The following is a 15,929-nucleotide window of genomic DNA, read 5'->3' as shown; positions in this document are numbered from 1 at the left end:
TCTTGGTGTTAACGTTTAGGTGTTTTTTTTCTTAGTATACTCCGTTTCACCTGATGTTGTACCGCAGACAAGGCTAGAAGCGCGAGCTCATAGCGTTGGGAGCTTCTCTTAACGCACCAGAGCTTGTGCCGCCTTGATTTGCCCTAGAGCAAGGAGCTCGCGCTTGTAGCCTTTTCTGCGGTACATCATAAGGTGAATAAAGAGTATAGTACTATAAACATCCACTTCTGGGGTACGCAAGCAAATTTTTCGAACCCTCTCAAAACGATCTTACGCTGAAGAAAAACGCTCTACTAAAACGCGTTTTTTGACCTCCGCTTTCCATTACGGCGAAGCAGGCCACGCATGCGCAGTTTGGCACCCTCAGAGCGGAGCGGAAAATGAAAACGGTCTACTAAAACTCTCTAATACTGATTCAGCTCCGAATGTAGAAGAGATCTGCTACAAAAGTCAAAATTAGGCGTAATTGACACGACCGAGTCGGCAGGTTGAGCGGCAAATAATCAGATGTTTGATAAGGAGTTGGAGACGTAGATCAGAATAAGCGTTTTTTTATTTTTTTTATTTCACCGGGCACTATTTCCATGGGCGTTTACTCTGCAATCTCTTGCCTACCAGGTGGGGATTAACGGCAAAACTGGAACAGCCACTGGAATGCAACTCGTTTGCACAATAGCCTGGATGATAACTAAGGTATTCCGCTACATAACACTGGAGGTATTCGGAGCCATGCGCTCGCAGGCTTTTTTTTTTTTTTTTTTTTTTATCATCCGCTATTGCATACTTTTAACAAAAAGAGGATCAAAGACCTTCGAAAATAATAAACATTAATGTCTCGTTCATATATGAACACATCTGTCCTCCGACCCCCCCTCCCCCCCCCCCCCCCCAAAAAAAAAAAAAAGAAATTGTAGAGTTCACACGTTTTACGGGAAGTCGGAGGACCAGCAAAGCTCTTATCTTTAGGATAAGTTTACAGCTTTACGACAACTTTACTACAACTATACGACATCTATACGATTTACATGTGATTGCAATGAAGACATGTACACGACTTCGTTGTTTGTCTTTATTTAATTCTCACTGAAAGTGACTATTGCCTATGGTAACTGATGGGAAAGTTCTAAACCCAATTTTTCGAGGAACGCCTCAAGGATAGTTTTTTCCGAGTGAGCCAAAATCTCTTAATCAGCATCGCGGAAGCGCAAGAAAATGTTAAATCGGTGCGTTCTACCCTCAATCTTGTCACAGCGCACTTTTAGTTCAGATAGGTCGGTGCCCATGGATGATAAAAAGGAATCAGGACCTCACTATCTAATAATGCAAAGGAAGGCTGACTCAGGTGAGTTGCCCTGTTTCGATTTACACATGTCATGACCAATCAAAACGAAGTAACGCCGTTTAAATGGGAGTTTTTCGTTAACATCCTGGACGCATTTTTTTTCACAGATCCTAGCACATAACAGCTTTGCTGTAAAAATCGTCCATAATGTGAGTTGTCGAGAATAGCGAAAGAAAACTGCATGAATTATCCCGGTTTGTACCCGAAAATGGTGTCCATACAGCCGGATGCCCAAATTACGCGGGTTCATATCAACTAGACATATGACTATTTTTACACTTCTGGTGCATTTTGCACATTTGTTGAGGCCTCACATTCTTCAATCGCAGGTTCTACTGGGAATGATGGAGCTGGGATTAAATCCGCAGGAAGCGGTCGACAGACCAAGAGTCACGATTGGGTCTGGAACCTCCGTGCATCCAGAGTGAGAACAATTTTCTTATTTTTTGGTGTGCCATATGCCAGTTATTTTGGGATTTCCTATTTGTTACTGCATAATATTCATTTCACTCTTCCTTCCTAAATTAATTTACAAAATTCAAGATACAATATAAAGAAGACATAAATAAATATAGCTTTTATAAAAAATTTCCATTTTTCAGCCATCATGGTTTAACGTATACAAACGTTCTCAGACATATACATTACTGTAGACTAAGAATGAGCCCAAGTTTAAACATAAATCTGTTTAAAGGCTTTTTTCCGTGGTGGTTTGCAATTCTGTGCATCAGAGTCTTTCGACAGGACTACTAAGCTCGGCGAGGGGTGGCAAACTTTTAACGCTATGCATGGCAAACGCAAGACGTGTAGACCTGGCCCTCCTCTGGCCCTGCTTTTGACAGACCCCATGGAAGATATCCGGGGCTAGCTTGCTTCCGTATCCTTCACGAAACCTTACAATCTTCCATCACACAATGTATATAGGTTCGTGTATGCAGACATTGTGGACTTGGAAAACCATGGGAACCAGCCATAAACCGAGTGGGAACTTGATGCAGCGATCGCCCAGTGCAAACTTAAGAGTGCCCCCGGCTCCGCTGGAGTTACAGCCCCGATGCTTCCAAATGCACCTTGTGCCAATGGGGGGGGGGGGGGGGGGTATACTTCCCTTGTTCAGCTCCATCTGGCACACGAATAAACTCTCTGAAGATTGAAAAATGTCATGTGTTACTCCCCTCCCCAAACCCGGAAAACCACAGGCCGACCTGAAAAACCTGCGTCTCATATCCCTTACATTTATCATGAGAACGATGATGAACCGAATGGTGCTTGCACTTATTCAGTGACAAGTAGAAGACCTCACGATCTCTCATCCCACACCAACGGGGTTTAGCGAGAATTTGAGTAACCACGACAATGTGGCCATGATTTACCATGATCTCGCTGACTGGCACCCTAACAGCCAGCAGCACCGGGCCGTGGTCACTGTGGATATTAGTTAGGCATTTGATACGGTCCCATACGTTTCCGTTGTCTCCTAAATGTACGAGCAAGGCCTAGAGGGTAATCAACTAGATTTTGTCCATTGATATCTGGCCGGCCGACGCTACCTCCTCAAGTCAGACTACGGCCCTGACGCGCGTAGCAGTACTACCGAGGAGAACGAAATTGGAGTTCCTCAAGGACCAGTATCGATGGCGCCATTATTCAACATTCTTGTGGCGCCGCTCCTCTGGGCCCTCCGTCGTATTCCAAACCTAAGAGCTACTGTCCTCGCCGACAACATTACCATCTGGACATGCCAAAGCTCGGTTTGGACGCAGAAGACAGCGCTGCGGGCGGGTCTGGATGCCATCCACGCCCACCTTCAACGCTCTTGCATGCTTCCCTGCCCAGAAAAAGCGAAGCACATGTTGTTCGGCCGTGGACATTTTACCCTTGACTAGGGTCCCACTTTCGACGGTAGTCCCATAAGCAAGGTTTTTTTTTTCAAATATGTTGATGGAGAAAATTTCGGGTAGAGCCCTCAAGTGGCAACCTAATGGGTTAAGTGTATTTTTCGGCAATGAAGAAACGGCCTACATCTCTTCCGTTGCATCTCCCATCGCCTTGGTTGCGCGGGAGAACGTATCGCTAACATCTTGGTCACGTCCGTCCTTGCTGCGAAGGTGGCCAATGCTTCGCGCGTCCACTCCCTCAAACGAGTCCACTTCAAAAAGATAGCGACGGTGTATCACAAGGTTTCGAACCATCCTCGGTCTTCCTCGACACACACTGACGCCAGAGCTTCGCAGGTGCCTGCGCTTCGTCGACCTTCGAGAAACACTAGAGCTGCAACTCGACATGCACATGACCCGGCTTGAGCATACGCTCCAGGGGAGGGCAGTTCCTCGCTTTATTGGTGTAGCTGTAACCAACATCAACGACCTGCCGCCTACCAAGCCTCTATGGGATCTCATCGATCTCAAGCAACATGCCCTGCCTGTCCTGCGGAATATGGATGCCAAGCGCCACGCCAAGCGTCTAGAGCGTTATGACCGTCAACACCAAGCAAAAGTCACCGCATTATCACAGGACCCTGTGCAGGTCATCGGGTATGCGGATGCTGCCCTGTACATATCCGGTCAATCTGCGACAGCTGCGGTGGTCCCGTCCCATGACCTTGCGGATTGTGATACTATCGTTGTTGCAACCATGATTTGTTTATCGCCTTCAGGGCTTTGGCTTGCTCAGGAGCAAGCCAAAGCCCGCGCCACTATCCTCGCCCTCTAGACGTATGAGGTCAGGAATCACGAGCCAGTCACGCTTACGGTGTTCACTGACTCTCAGGCCACGATTCGCGCTCTTAAGGCGCATCAACTCACATAGAGTCCGAGAATTGCCGCTATTGTTGACATTGCACTTCGCCTGTACCGCCGTCAAAGCGCCTGAACCAATACACGCAGGGTACCACGGCATGCGGGCATTGACGGCCGCAAGATGGCCCACGAGACTGCAGTGGAGAAGCTGCATAGAAATTTCCCCTCCTCCCAGTGGACAATTCGTTTGCTTTAATTAAAACTTTGAATTGGGCTAATTGGTTCATTGCGATCGAAAGGACGTAAAAAGGACAAAAAACACGGATGAAGAAGAGAGACATAAACACGGTCTGGCGCAAATTATCACATGGGATTGAAAAGAAGGAAAAGAGTGCTCAAGCTTGTGTGCTGGGTGGTTTGCATTGATTAAATCAGTTGAAAGTTAGCGCCAGTCCGTGTAGTATAAGTCTCTTCTTCGTCTGCTTTTTTTTCTGTTTTTTTTGCGCGTTTAGGTCTTCTAGCTTGCCAGTGCCTTCCTCGAGGACCAATCATTACCAGTTTGCCCAAGACGAAGCCCGTGTGTACGACCCAGTCGATGCTGTTTTCCTCGTCTGCCGGGACTGGAAACGCCGACTTGACGACTCTTGGACCTCAGAACCGCTTCCGATACCTGAAAACACGTTTCGTCTGCACAAGATGATCATGCTTCGACGCATTCGGAGAGGCAGAGCTGCTCCGCCTCATTACGTCTATCACTTCAAGCTGAACATGCAACGTAAACTTGAACCTTATTACGTCCCACCCGGCCTTCGCTACCAGCGATGCAAGCACGCAGATGTCCTCCCGAAAATTCATCATCTCATTTGAGAGTGCGCCGCTCTGGTTGTCGAGCGCTAAGCAGCCTGAGGTACTCTTTCTTCAGATCTGGGTGTATCCTTCCGGCGACTCCGAGTGCCGGCCGAGGGTCCTGACTTCTCTTCTCGACTTTGTGTTGCGGAGTGGACTTGAGTTCTCGTCGTAATAAGGAGAGATCGGCTGTCTCGAGGGAGGAGGCCTAGCCGCACGATTTAGCGGTTGGGCCTAGGAACGACATCGGCCATGGAGGTTGTTGTAGCCGGGGAAGACCTCCCCCCAGAGCAATACGACGAGTCCTGGACGGTCATCCGAAGGCGCCAGCGGGTCCTAGACGCGGCCAGCCAGCCCGCCTCGACTCCACCACCATCGCCAGCGACCTCGACAACCGCAGGTTCAGCGACAAAGAGCAGCACCGGACTGGCCCCAGCGCGAGGACGACCCAGGCATCGGGCTCCACCGGCTGAACGCATCCCGGAGGACCACGTCAAAGTAGTGCTTCGCCCCAAAGGTGGGTTACATCTCAGCACCGTCTCACCCACTACATTAGCCGACTGCATCACTCAGGCGGCACAGCTTACATCTGACTCAAGGAACAGAATCCTCGTATTTGCAAAGGCCAACTACCTACTTGTCAGCACCCCGGATGAAGAGCGCGCAAGGAAACTGTGCTCAGTCACCGCAATATTGGTCAAAGGCAAGCAATACGAATTCGCCGCGCACGTTTCGGCCCCGGCTAACACCACTGCGGGAATTATATTCAACATCCTTGAGGAGGACTCCCAAGCCGAAATCACCCAAGTGCTGATCAGGTCCAAACCTGACCTGCCTATACTCGCAGCAAAGCGTCTCGGGGAAACCAACGCAGTTCAAATCCTATTCAACGGACCAAAAGTACCATTCTGGGTTCGCTACCGGCCAGCCACTTACCGGTGTACCCCGTATCGACAGAAGACCGAAGCATGTACCAAGTGCTGGCAAAAGGGACATCGACGGGATGTCTGCCCTCATCAGATCATCAGGTGTGCCAACTGCGGCCTAGAAAACCCCAAAAATGACCATCGATGCACGCCTCGCTGCGTGGTATGCGGCGGGCCACACCTCATGGGAACGCCGGAATGCCCGAAGAGATTCCAACCCCGCCGCAGGCAACCGTCGCAAGCAGCCCCACAGTCGACCTCTGCCTGGGCGAGGGGTCCTCCAGGCAGTGAAAAACCGCCTCCCAACACCGACGACACCAAGCACTGGCCCGCCCTCCCAGACAGAGGCAGATCGGCGAGTAAGTCACCGGCAGGAGAAGGGCGAACAACGAGGTCCCCCTCTATCAACCGGGGCAGAACACCGTCCACCGACAGAACGAAATCATCAGACGGACCGGCAAGAAACACCAGGAGACCGAGCTCCAGGCACCGTCCCAAGGCGCGGGACACCTCTAAAATGGTAAGCTTCGGGGTAGAGGTCAACCACTCTCAATCCTCCCATACCCAGCCGCCCCACGCACCACCCCCCTCCCAAATCCCACAAGAGGTAGCGGCAGAGCTCGCTATGTTCAGAGCTGAGATGGCGGCGCTTCAGAGAGAGAATCAAAACCTCCTTAGAGAACTTAAGGCCTCTAGACACGAGATACAGGCTAGGAGACAAGAAAATCAGAACCTTAAGGCTAGCATGCACACGAAAGCCCCCGTCGCGCCCCCAGCCTCAAGAAAGAGGGCCGCGACAACACAACCAGAGGATGAAGACACTATTCCTGACACCTCTCGATCCAACGGGGAGCCCGACTGCAAATACTCCAAGATGGAGCAGGACATCTTCTTGATTAGGGAAGGATGCGTTAACCTGGAGGCAAACATTGACAAAAAAATTGCCAACGCGATACAAACCGCGATGCAAAGCTCGCTTAGTGGCCTCCTCAAATAATTTGAAAGCAGAGTGGCAAAGGCGTACAGGGATGCGATACGCGGCTCTAGATCAAGGAACGCCTCCACTGGAGCTCCCCAGCATGAACTCACGCACCCCACCCCAACGTATCCAACCACCTACAAGGCGGACCCCGCACTAGATACCCCGCACTCTCTAGAACAACCGCACCATGGCACATACTAATCACAAAGGAGTCACAGTTTGGGAGTGGAACTGCAGAGGTTACGAACGGAAACGAGCGAATCTGCAGCTTTTATTACAAAACGACGAATCTCCCCCGGATATAATCGCACTCCAGGAAGTAGAAACTCAGGTCAAGTTACCGGGCTATAAAGCCTGCCAAGGGAAAGAAAATGGCAAGACCGCCATCCTGGTGCACAGAAACATCCCCGCGTCGCGGCACCAATTCGACAGTATAGACATCCCTCATGATTTAGTAACAGTCTATCCCCCGAAGCGAGGTGGGACTAAGGTATGTGTCTTAAACGTATACAGCTCACCAAATAATCAGGGCAGGACACACCGATTCAACCAGCTATTCTCGCTTGCAAGAAAAGAAGCGGGCCCACACGCTCTCTTAATAGTTGGAGACTTTAATGCCGCGCACACTGCGTGGGGCTACCAGAGCTGCAGTCCCAAGGGCAGAGACCTCTGGCTACAGATACAATCACATCACCTCACATAAGAGACTAATCCAACAGCACCCACACGCATAGGCAACAGTGTTCAAAGAGACACAACACCAGATCTCACCCTCTCATCACGCGTCAGCCGGCTCACGAGCACGGTCACTGAACACAGCCTAGGCAGTGATCATCTCATTATAAGCACAACACTCTCCCCCAACATGAGGCTTACTCGCACCCTCAGGCAAAGCACCCTGGTTGAATGGGAAAGCTTCAGAGCAGTCAGAGAGTCCAACGCAACAGAAAACAGAAGCAGACACGAACAGATCGACGATATCATTCAGTGGACTAATCAGCTGCTGAGGGATGTCAGAGGAGCTATCAAAGAGCTAGACCCGAGCATTCCATCGGAAACGGTAGACTCCCACCTACAACATCTATGGGAAGCCTATAGTAGTATTCTAAAAAGATGGAGGAAGAACAAACACAACCGTAAACTGAAAACCAAACTGTCCCAGTTGGAGAGACAAATCAGCTCACACACGAGTTCCCTGGTGCGAGACCAATGGGGACAGATCTGCGATCAAATGCGCGGTAACCTTGGGCTGAAAAAGACCTGGATCCTCTTACGACACCTCCTTGATCCGGATCAAGGCAAATCGGAACAAAAGAATCGCATGACTAAACTTGTACAAAATTTCGCAGGCTCGGATCAAGATTTGCTCGATCAAGCTACCCAAAAATACCTACCGACCGGGCCCCAAAATGCACTCCCTCCCTACCCTGGGCAGCAAAACACCAACATGAACCGAGAAATCGCGGAGGCGGAGGTGAGGTCGGCAATATCCAAGCTCAAACCCAACTCGACGCCAGGACCGGACGGAATAACCAACCGCACCCTCCGCAACCTTGATGACTCATCCATTACAGACATCACCGACTACATCAACACATGCTGGAGAGAGGGGAGGATTCCCGAGTCGTGGAAACACGCAAAAGTTATTCTAATCCCCAAGCCAGGGAAACCCCTCACCCTAGAACACCTAAGACCTATTTCTCTAACATCCTGTTTAGGTAAACTAATGGAACACATAATCCTAGATAGGCTGACCAACCACATGAATGACGCAGACCTGTTCCCACACACCATTGTTGGCTTCAGGGCTGGGCTATTCACGCAGGACATATTACAGCTCTCTGAACAAATAATCAAATCCACAGGTAACCTCGACACGGCAGCCATCCTGGCCCTAAACCTCACAAAGGCATTCGACAATGTCACCCATGAATCCATCCTGGGGGGTCTGGGATCAGTAAACCCCGGAGAGAGGACGTACAACTACATCAAAGCATTCATCTCCGAGAGAACTGCCGTAGTCAACGTTGGCGACCTCACGTCAGACACTACCCAACTGGGCAGCAGGGGAACCCCGCAAGGGACTGTGCTTTCGCCCATTCTCTTTAATCTGGCAGTCATCAACATCCCCAGAAGGCTAGGCCAAATTCCCTAACTCCGACAGAGTCTTTATGCGGAGGACATCACCCTCTGGATCGGCAGAGGGAGTGACGTCCATATAGAAGAAACACTACAACAAGGGGTTGACATAGTAGCGGAGGAAGCAGAGAGAGCAGGTCTCGCTTGTTCTCCGGCGAAATCCGAACTAATACTACTTCGGCCCTCCAACACTAGGAAACAAAACAACGCTGACATCGAACTACACATCAATGGCAGGCCAATCCTAGTGGTCTCGGAGCTCAACATCTTGGGACTGCAGATCCAGGCGAATAGGCTCAATAACAAATTTCTTGAGCGAATAGAAAGTCAGATTAATCAAACAATAGGCCTACTGAAAAGGGTGACAAATAAACATAAAGGCCTCAACGAACTGGATCGCATACGCACCCTACAGGCATTCGTCCTAAGCCGGCTAACATACTCGGCCCCATACTTACGCCTCACGCCGGCTTTCACCAATAAGGTTAATACCTTGATCCGCAAGGGCTACAAAATAGCACTGCGCCTACCGCCTAGCACTCCAACTGCCAAACTGGAAGGACTCGGTTTGCATAATCACCTGGACGAATTAATAGAAGCACATCGTGCTGCCCAACTGACTAGACTCTCCCGCACCCCCACTGCTAGGCACATACTCGCCAGCCTAAACATTGGATGTCACAAGCTCCACCAAGACAAATCCCCCATCAGGCCCAAAATCCACAACAAAATTATAGCAAATCCCTTACCTCGAAACGTCCACCCCACCCACAACCTTGCTCGCAGGAAACAACGCGCCATTTCCCTGCAAAGAACCTACGGGGATAACCCGGGTGTCCTATATGTCGACGCGGCAGAATACAGGCACCATGGGGCTTTCACGGCGGCGGTGACTGACAACTTGCACACCCCCATCGACGCTGTCACCGTCCTGACCACTGACCCAGAAACGGCGGAGGAGGTAGCCATAGCCCTCGCCTTCACTGTGATCCCAACCCCCTCAGTGATCATCACGGATTCCAAAACCGCCCTTCAACATTTCGCAGCTGGCCGCATTTCCAAGCCAGCGCTCAAAATTCTTCTCAGAAACCCGCCCCAGACCTCCGTCAGACTGGTCTGGACACCCGCGCACGCTGGTCTCGAGGGAAACAAAGCGGCCCATGAAGCTAAAGTTGAGGCTTGGGCGAGTTGGTACATACTTCGGAAATTAAAAACAGCGCGGAAAGACGAGGACCAGACAAAGAAGTGACACGGACGTAGCGCTGTTTTTAACAGTGAAACAATTAAAAGGGCCCATTGTACTAGAAATGAATGATGCTAAAGTTGAGGCTTGGGCGAGTTGGTACATACTTCGGAAATTAAAAACAGCGCGGAAAGACGAGGACCAGACAAAGAAGTCCGTGTCACTTCTTTGTCTGGTCCTCGTCTTTCCGCGCTGTTTTTAATTTCCGAACCATGAACAAGCCCGAGGATACACTATTCCGGCAGGGCCTAGCCTCCATCCCTATCACGGGGCCAGATCCACCAGGGACCGTCCATCCAGCTTCCATGAAATCACCACACACTACCTCCTCTCCCGTCAGGTCTACCCGCCAGCCGACAAGTCCCTTACCCTGGAGCAGGCCCATAGTTGGCGCCAACTCCAGACGGGCACTTTTTTTAACCCCGCTATCCTCACCCGCATCTTCCCCTCAATGTACCCCACCTCGGAATGCACCCTATGTGGAGACAAAGCCACTCTGCCCCACATAATATGGGCTTGCCCACAAGACCCTTTTCCCTCAATCCCATCCCATGATGAGTGGGAGACCTCGCTCCGAAGCTCCGACCCAGAGGTGCAAAGCGCCTTGGTGGAAAGGGCAAAGGAGGTCGCCGCCACAACGGCCACAACGAGGACCGCACTCTAAGGAATTCGCATATTCCGCCAATAAAAGTTTTTTCTCTCTCTCTCTCTCTCTCTCGTCGTAATAATACACATTATTATTTCACGCCGCCAAGGATGCAGACACCACGCTTGAAAGCGAACGCGCCGCGTCGTGTCCTTAGGCCGGGGTCGCGTTGCTCAGGCATCGTGAGAGGGGCAGCCTACAGACTGGAGTCGCCGCAGTATTCGCGGTTGGGGTGGCGCGTGCCAAGTTCCTTCTTGAACGTGCTGCCCCGTGCTATTCGGGGCACGGCTCTTGCGATGACTCGCGCTCAAACCTCTCTGCGCACTGCCAGTAGCGTGATGTCTGGCTCATGTGGTGCCCGCTTTGGGGACTGACATTTCACCTAAGTTTAAATGAACGTTTTCATCACCTCATTTCAGAGGAACTAAATACGCTACCCCCCAAGGTAACCACACATCAGACATTGGATTGCATAGGATTGTACATATTACCTTTATTGTTTTAACACCTGACCACAAAACTGAATTCAGAGTCCAGCCACTTGGCAAGGCCTAGAACCAGGACTTGGAACGCAGTCTTAGGTTCAAGCAAATACAAACACGCAGGAAAGATACGCTTCAGTAATTCAGCAGATGCTTGAACACGAATAAAAATATGACGAAGGTTATCACATTTCGCTTTTGACGTGGCTTGTTCGGTCCATTCGCGTTCCAGCGTCGGCTGCGCTCAGGTTGGAGGTGCTACGAAATGTATTTTCATTTCATCACCATCTCATGTTGGTTTTTAGTTTTGTACGTTCCGCTATGACGGCTCCGCCGCCATTGTGCAGTGGGCCAGTCAAAAACCACTGTAAAAGAAAAGGTAACGCGAATCCCCATCTCCCAGCTTCTCTTCCTCTAGCTGATTTCTGAGCGAAGGCGCCGGCCAGCGATGATACCACGTGAGCTCACGTGGCGACGTGATTGACCGGCTCAAACCGCCCACCTTTTCCGAGAATCTCTCCTTCCGGCTAAGCGCCATTCTCTTGAAAAACGTCAGCGAGGAGGACCATATAAAGCAATGGATCGCTCTTTATTACATGGCGTTTTGTGGGCTTTGCAGATTGTTTTAAGCCATGAAAGCTACATTAGTACGATCTGTCCAGATGAGTCAAACTGCCATTAGGACATAATATGAGAGTCTAATCGTCATGATAAGTCACTCGATTATCTAGAAATCGGTAATTTGTTTTTAATATTTAAGAAACACAAATAGTTTCAACTAAACACTTGTGAGCGTCACCGAAAGCCACCAAATAAGTAAACTTTAGATAGATTTAGAGAACGTGGGAAGAGTGGGCGTTGCGCGACAATCATAGCCGCCTGTATACTCACAAAGCCCGGCAGTTCGCCACGAGATGCGGCTGCCGCGACGGAAAAGTTGGAGCGGCAGACAACGTACGAGAAGAGAGCCACGTGCTTGGCGCCCCGCTGCGTAGATACGCCGAAACACACTTCTCCCGAGCCAACAAGTGTGTTTAGGGTCCTCGCGCTAAAAAAAGTCGTGTGCTGACGTCAAGGTTTCCCAAAAAATGGTTCTTTGATGATCTGTGCTGCAAGATCCTCGCGCTCTAAATCGGCGAGAAGACACTCTATGGCTCCGCCGTCCAACTGCCAGGCGTTGTGAGTATTGGCGACGTGAGCGATCGAAAGCGTCGCTGTATTCGGCCTCCCACGATTGGCCGAATTTCTGACTATAACGTCAGCAAAGGATTTCTCATGGACGCATATAAGAGGAATGAAAGAACTTCCATTTGGACGGTGTTGGCAGTGTCGCTTTGAGAGCGCTATGATTTCAGGCTTTCACCATGCTCAATACAAACATTATCGAACTCGTTGTTCGCAAGGTAATGGCGTCACGAAAGGTAACCAAACAAGGGTGCCACCAAAACATCTCGCCGCTAATAGAGGAAGCTATGGCTGCACTTAGCGCCCGAGTAACAGGCGCGAAGATGGATGTGCGAAAGAACGCGGATGATGATCCCCTGCGTTGTATCATTGCCAGTTGCGCGACCAAAAGCGTCGGTGAGGTGCGTCCTGTACGATTGGTCAAACACCCTCTACGCCGTCTTAAAATTTATCAATGCTGCTTTCATTGGATTAAAAAAAAAGAAAAAAAAAACAATACCGATCTGTCAATGTCGGCAATACTGGTTCCGGATGCACTTACTTTAAGCTTCCCGCGATTTTTTTTTCTTTCTTACACGCACCGTCAAGCTTGTTGTTCGCAGCCGATAATAAGTAGGTGTACTCCGCTTCACGTTTCAGGGGCGATGCATCTATTTTTAAACTTCGGCCAGATAATTGTGAAAATTGGAGTCGGTCATTTTTAGATCCAAAAGCAGAAAAACATTTCTTATTCCGCGCGCTAGTTTTTTTTTTTTAATAAAAATATAAGATTAAAGTTTTCGGCACCTCTCTACTCGTGCATCGGCGACAGAGCACTTCTGAGTCACGTGCGCAGTGACGTCTCTGGGGGATCATGACACTTCCGTAATGGCTCTGTGGCCCCTGTTTTTTGGTCTTCCCGCGCTCCTCCTGTTATTCTTAACACCGTCTCAACCGTTTTCTCAACCAACTCGGCGTCATGGCGTGTTGGTTTCTGCCACCACGCACCCCCGTGGGGTTTCTCGCGCTATAGACGATGATAGAGGAAATGTTGGTTTACAAACAGGGGACTCTGATTTGAACACAGCGAAACACCGCAACCGATAGGAATCGCCCGTGATCCCCGCGGGCGATACGGTCGTACGTTGGGAAACGCGAGAAACCGAAAGTTCAGACTCCTATCAGGTTCTCGAACAAACCAAACTGCTAGGGCATTACCCGATATGTTGCTGATGCTGTTTGCTTTGCAACTGTGTTTTCAAGATACTTGAAGAAGGGAAGTCTCTTTCCGAAACGTCGTGTAATAAATCCTCTCCTGCTGTTAAAACATTTTTCTACGTTTACAAATTTCTTGGTGAAGACTTGCTCAGTAATACAGTGAAAACTATTTACGCAAGGTGGGCTCTTGGCACAGAACGGGACATCGGCAGACCTCTGGGTAGACCTAGAGCCACTAAATAAGCTGCGCTTAGAGTATCGGCACTCCTTTCCCCGGCATTGTTGTGGGCGCCGCCATTTTGGCTCGTATGCAGAACAGACGCAACGGCCGATCGTCATGATTCAAAAGTGCGACTTCCTCAGCATTAGATTCGGTGTTAGGAAGGTCATGTAATATTGCTTTGCTCTGTCGCGAACGGTTTAAACATTTGTGGAGGGCAAAAAAGCCTTTCCTGTGATTTCAGAAAAAGCTTCAGATAACTGGAAACCATGATTCTACGACACAATATGGCCAAGTGGCGTTACTCTGAAGCTTAACTTATTTAGTGGCACTAGGTAGACCAAGCCACAACCACCATGCAGTTCTATCATCGCTCGCGCGTTGGCTCACAAAATTCTTCGTCTTTTCGGTCATCGTTATTGTGCTCCCACACGCGCGGAAAGAACATGTCTGAGATGCAGCACAAGCAAACCCGGGAACGACGGGGAGGGTGGCTTCAGTGTGGGGATGGTTTTGTTGACTTCCGGTAGATGGCGCCACGACAATTTACTAATTTTAAGGATAATACTAGACTTTCACGCATTTCTCTTGCTCAAACGACATGATTATAAAATACCTTAAATTGCGCACAGAACTGCACAAATCGCTAACTGACAGACGAGATCCCCCAGAGTACATCAAACAGCAGTTCTTGTATCCGCGACACGTGGCGGCAAATCTGCAAATAATTTTTTTTTTTTTTTTGCGATTACGCAGCGGAATTGTCGGATTTCCGGGGTAAGGGTTCATATATTTTCGTTTACTTGTCGAACAATAAGCAACATAAAAATATAAACGGTAAATTATTTCAACCATAAAATCGTTGCCCTGCCCCTCTAAGACCGGCCGCAGCTGTGGCGGCGATTGAATAGAGCAAATAAAAAAAAAATTGGGTTGTGTGTGTGTTTATACAGCCTAGAACTTGGTCTGCCTCACAGGGGCGAGGAGTCTCCCAGCTGTAGATGAGAAATTTAGCCAGTGCGGTACAAACCGCTAGCCTGGGTCTTTAACGTGCGTCACGCAGTAGTGATACACGACCGCACGCCGGTACGATGCTCATCCAGATCGAAACGGGCAGGGGTGGGGCTCGAACCCAGGATCCCTGGGTTCTGCAGGAGCAAATCAAGTTGTGCCATACGTGCGTCACGGCGTCGGTCATTTTATTTGAGGGTTTGTAATGAACGACTAAGCCCATTATGACAAAAGATAGCGCAGGTTTGCGGGCCACTCGCTGTGCGTGCAATATGGTGATAGCAAGGCGCGAAGGCAATGGGCGCCGTGAAGAGGCACATTTTGAGTGGCTCCTTCAAATTGCAGCGTCACCTGTGGTGGGGCCTAAAGTGAAACAGACACCTTGTGCTCATCATTTGTGACGTCATCACAAAGCAGATATTTGTATTGGTGTCACATATAGAAGCCATAGGAGGGTGCCACGAAATATCGCTGAGCTAATAGATTTTTTTCCCCTCTCCTCTGACATTTTCGCAGCGCCGGACTTACACTGGAAGAGGGCCTGTCTCCAGAAGTCATTCAGGGGCTGGAAGAAAAAAGTCACCGCTTCCGTGGTACTATTAGAGGCGTGAACAGGCGTAACATGGGCTCGGTCCACGTCACCACCAGGGGGAGCTGGTGGACAAGAGTTCGAGGACCCGGAAGCTACGCCGAGGGTGACGACGTCTTTCTCTGGTTCGGAAGCGATCCCCGCTGGGATGGGGCAGCTATGGCGTATTAAAAAGTAGCATCAATCAGCCCTTTTTATAAAGCCATGTAGCAACATTGGTTTATGTTTTTTTTTTTTGCCTAATCGCGTGACGCATTTTTAGCGAGCACCCCAATGACCCGGTATTCGTTTTAGAAATGCATCGTCCTAGGACAAAAGGAATCATAATTTTTGTATCCGTTAGGTCAGATGGTGGAAGGTACAGGCCGTTATGAAAAGCACAG

General features: G+C 49.7%; 1 protein-coding gene across 1 annotated transcript in view; it reads left to right on the top strand.

The window, feature by feature from the left end:
• Nucleotides 1–15,717, top strand: part of LOC121833950 (glutathione hydrolase-like YwrD proenzyme) — a 70,655-nt gene extending 54,938 nt beyond the window's left edge. The window contains exons 7-8 of the mRNA XM_042287664.1: nucleotides 1,672–1,766; nucleotides 15,474–15,717. Of these exons, the coding sequence (XP_042143598.1) occupies nucleotides 1,672–1,766; nucleotides 15,474–15,717 (339 nt within the window). The remainder of the gene's footprint in view (nucleotides 1–1,671; nucleotides 1,767–15,473) is intronic.
• The last annotated feature ends 212 nt before the right edge of the window (nucleotides 15,718–15,929 follow it).

This window comes from Ixodes scapularis, unplaced genomic scaffold (genome assembly GCF_016920785.2).
Source record: "Ixodes scapularis isolate PalLabHiFi unplaced genomic scaffold, ASM1692078v2 ptg000101l_1___fragment_3__unscaffolded, whole genome shotgun sequence".
Taxonomy (NCBI): Eukaryota; Metazoa; Arthropoda; class Arachnida; order Ixodida; family Ixodidae; genus Ixodes; species Ixodes scapularis.
The sequence above is the reverse complement of the archived record's forward strand: the minus strand, read 5'-3'. Positions and strand labels throughout refer to the sequence as shown.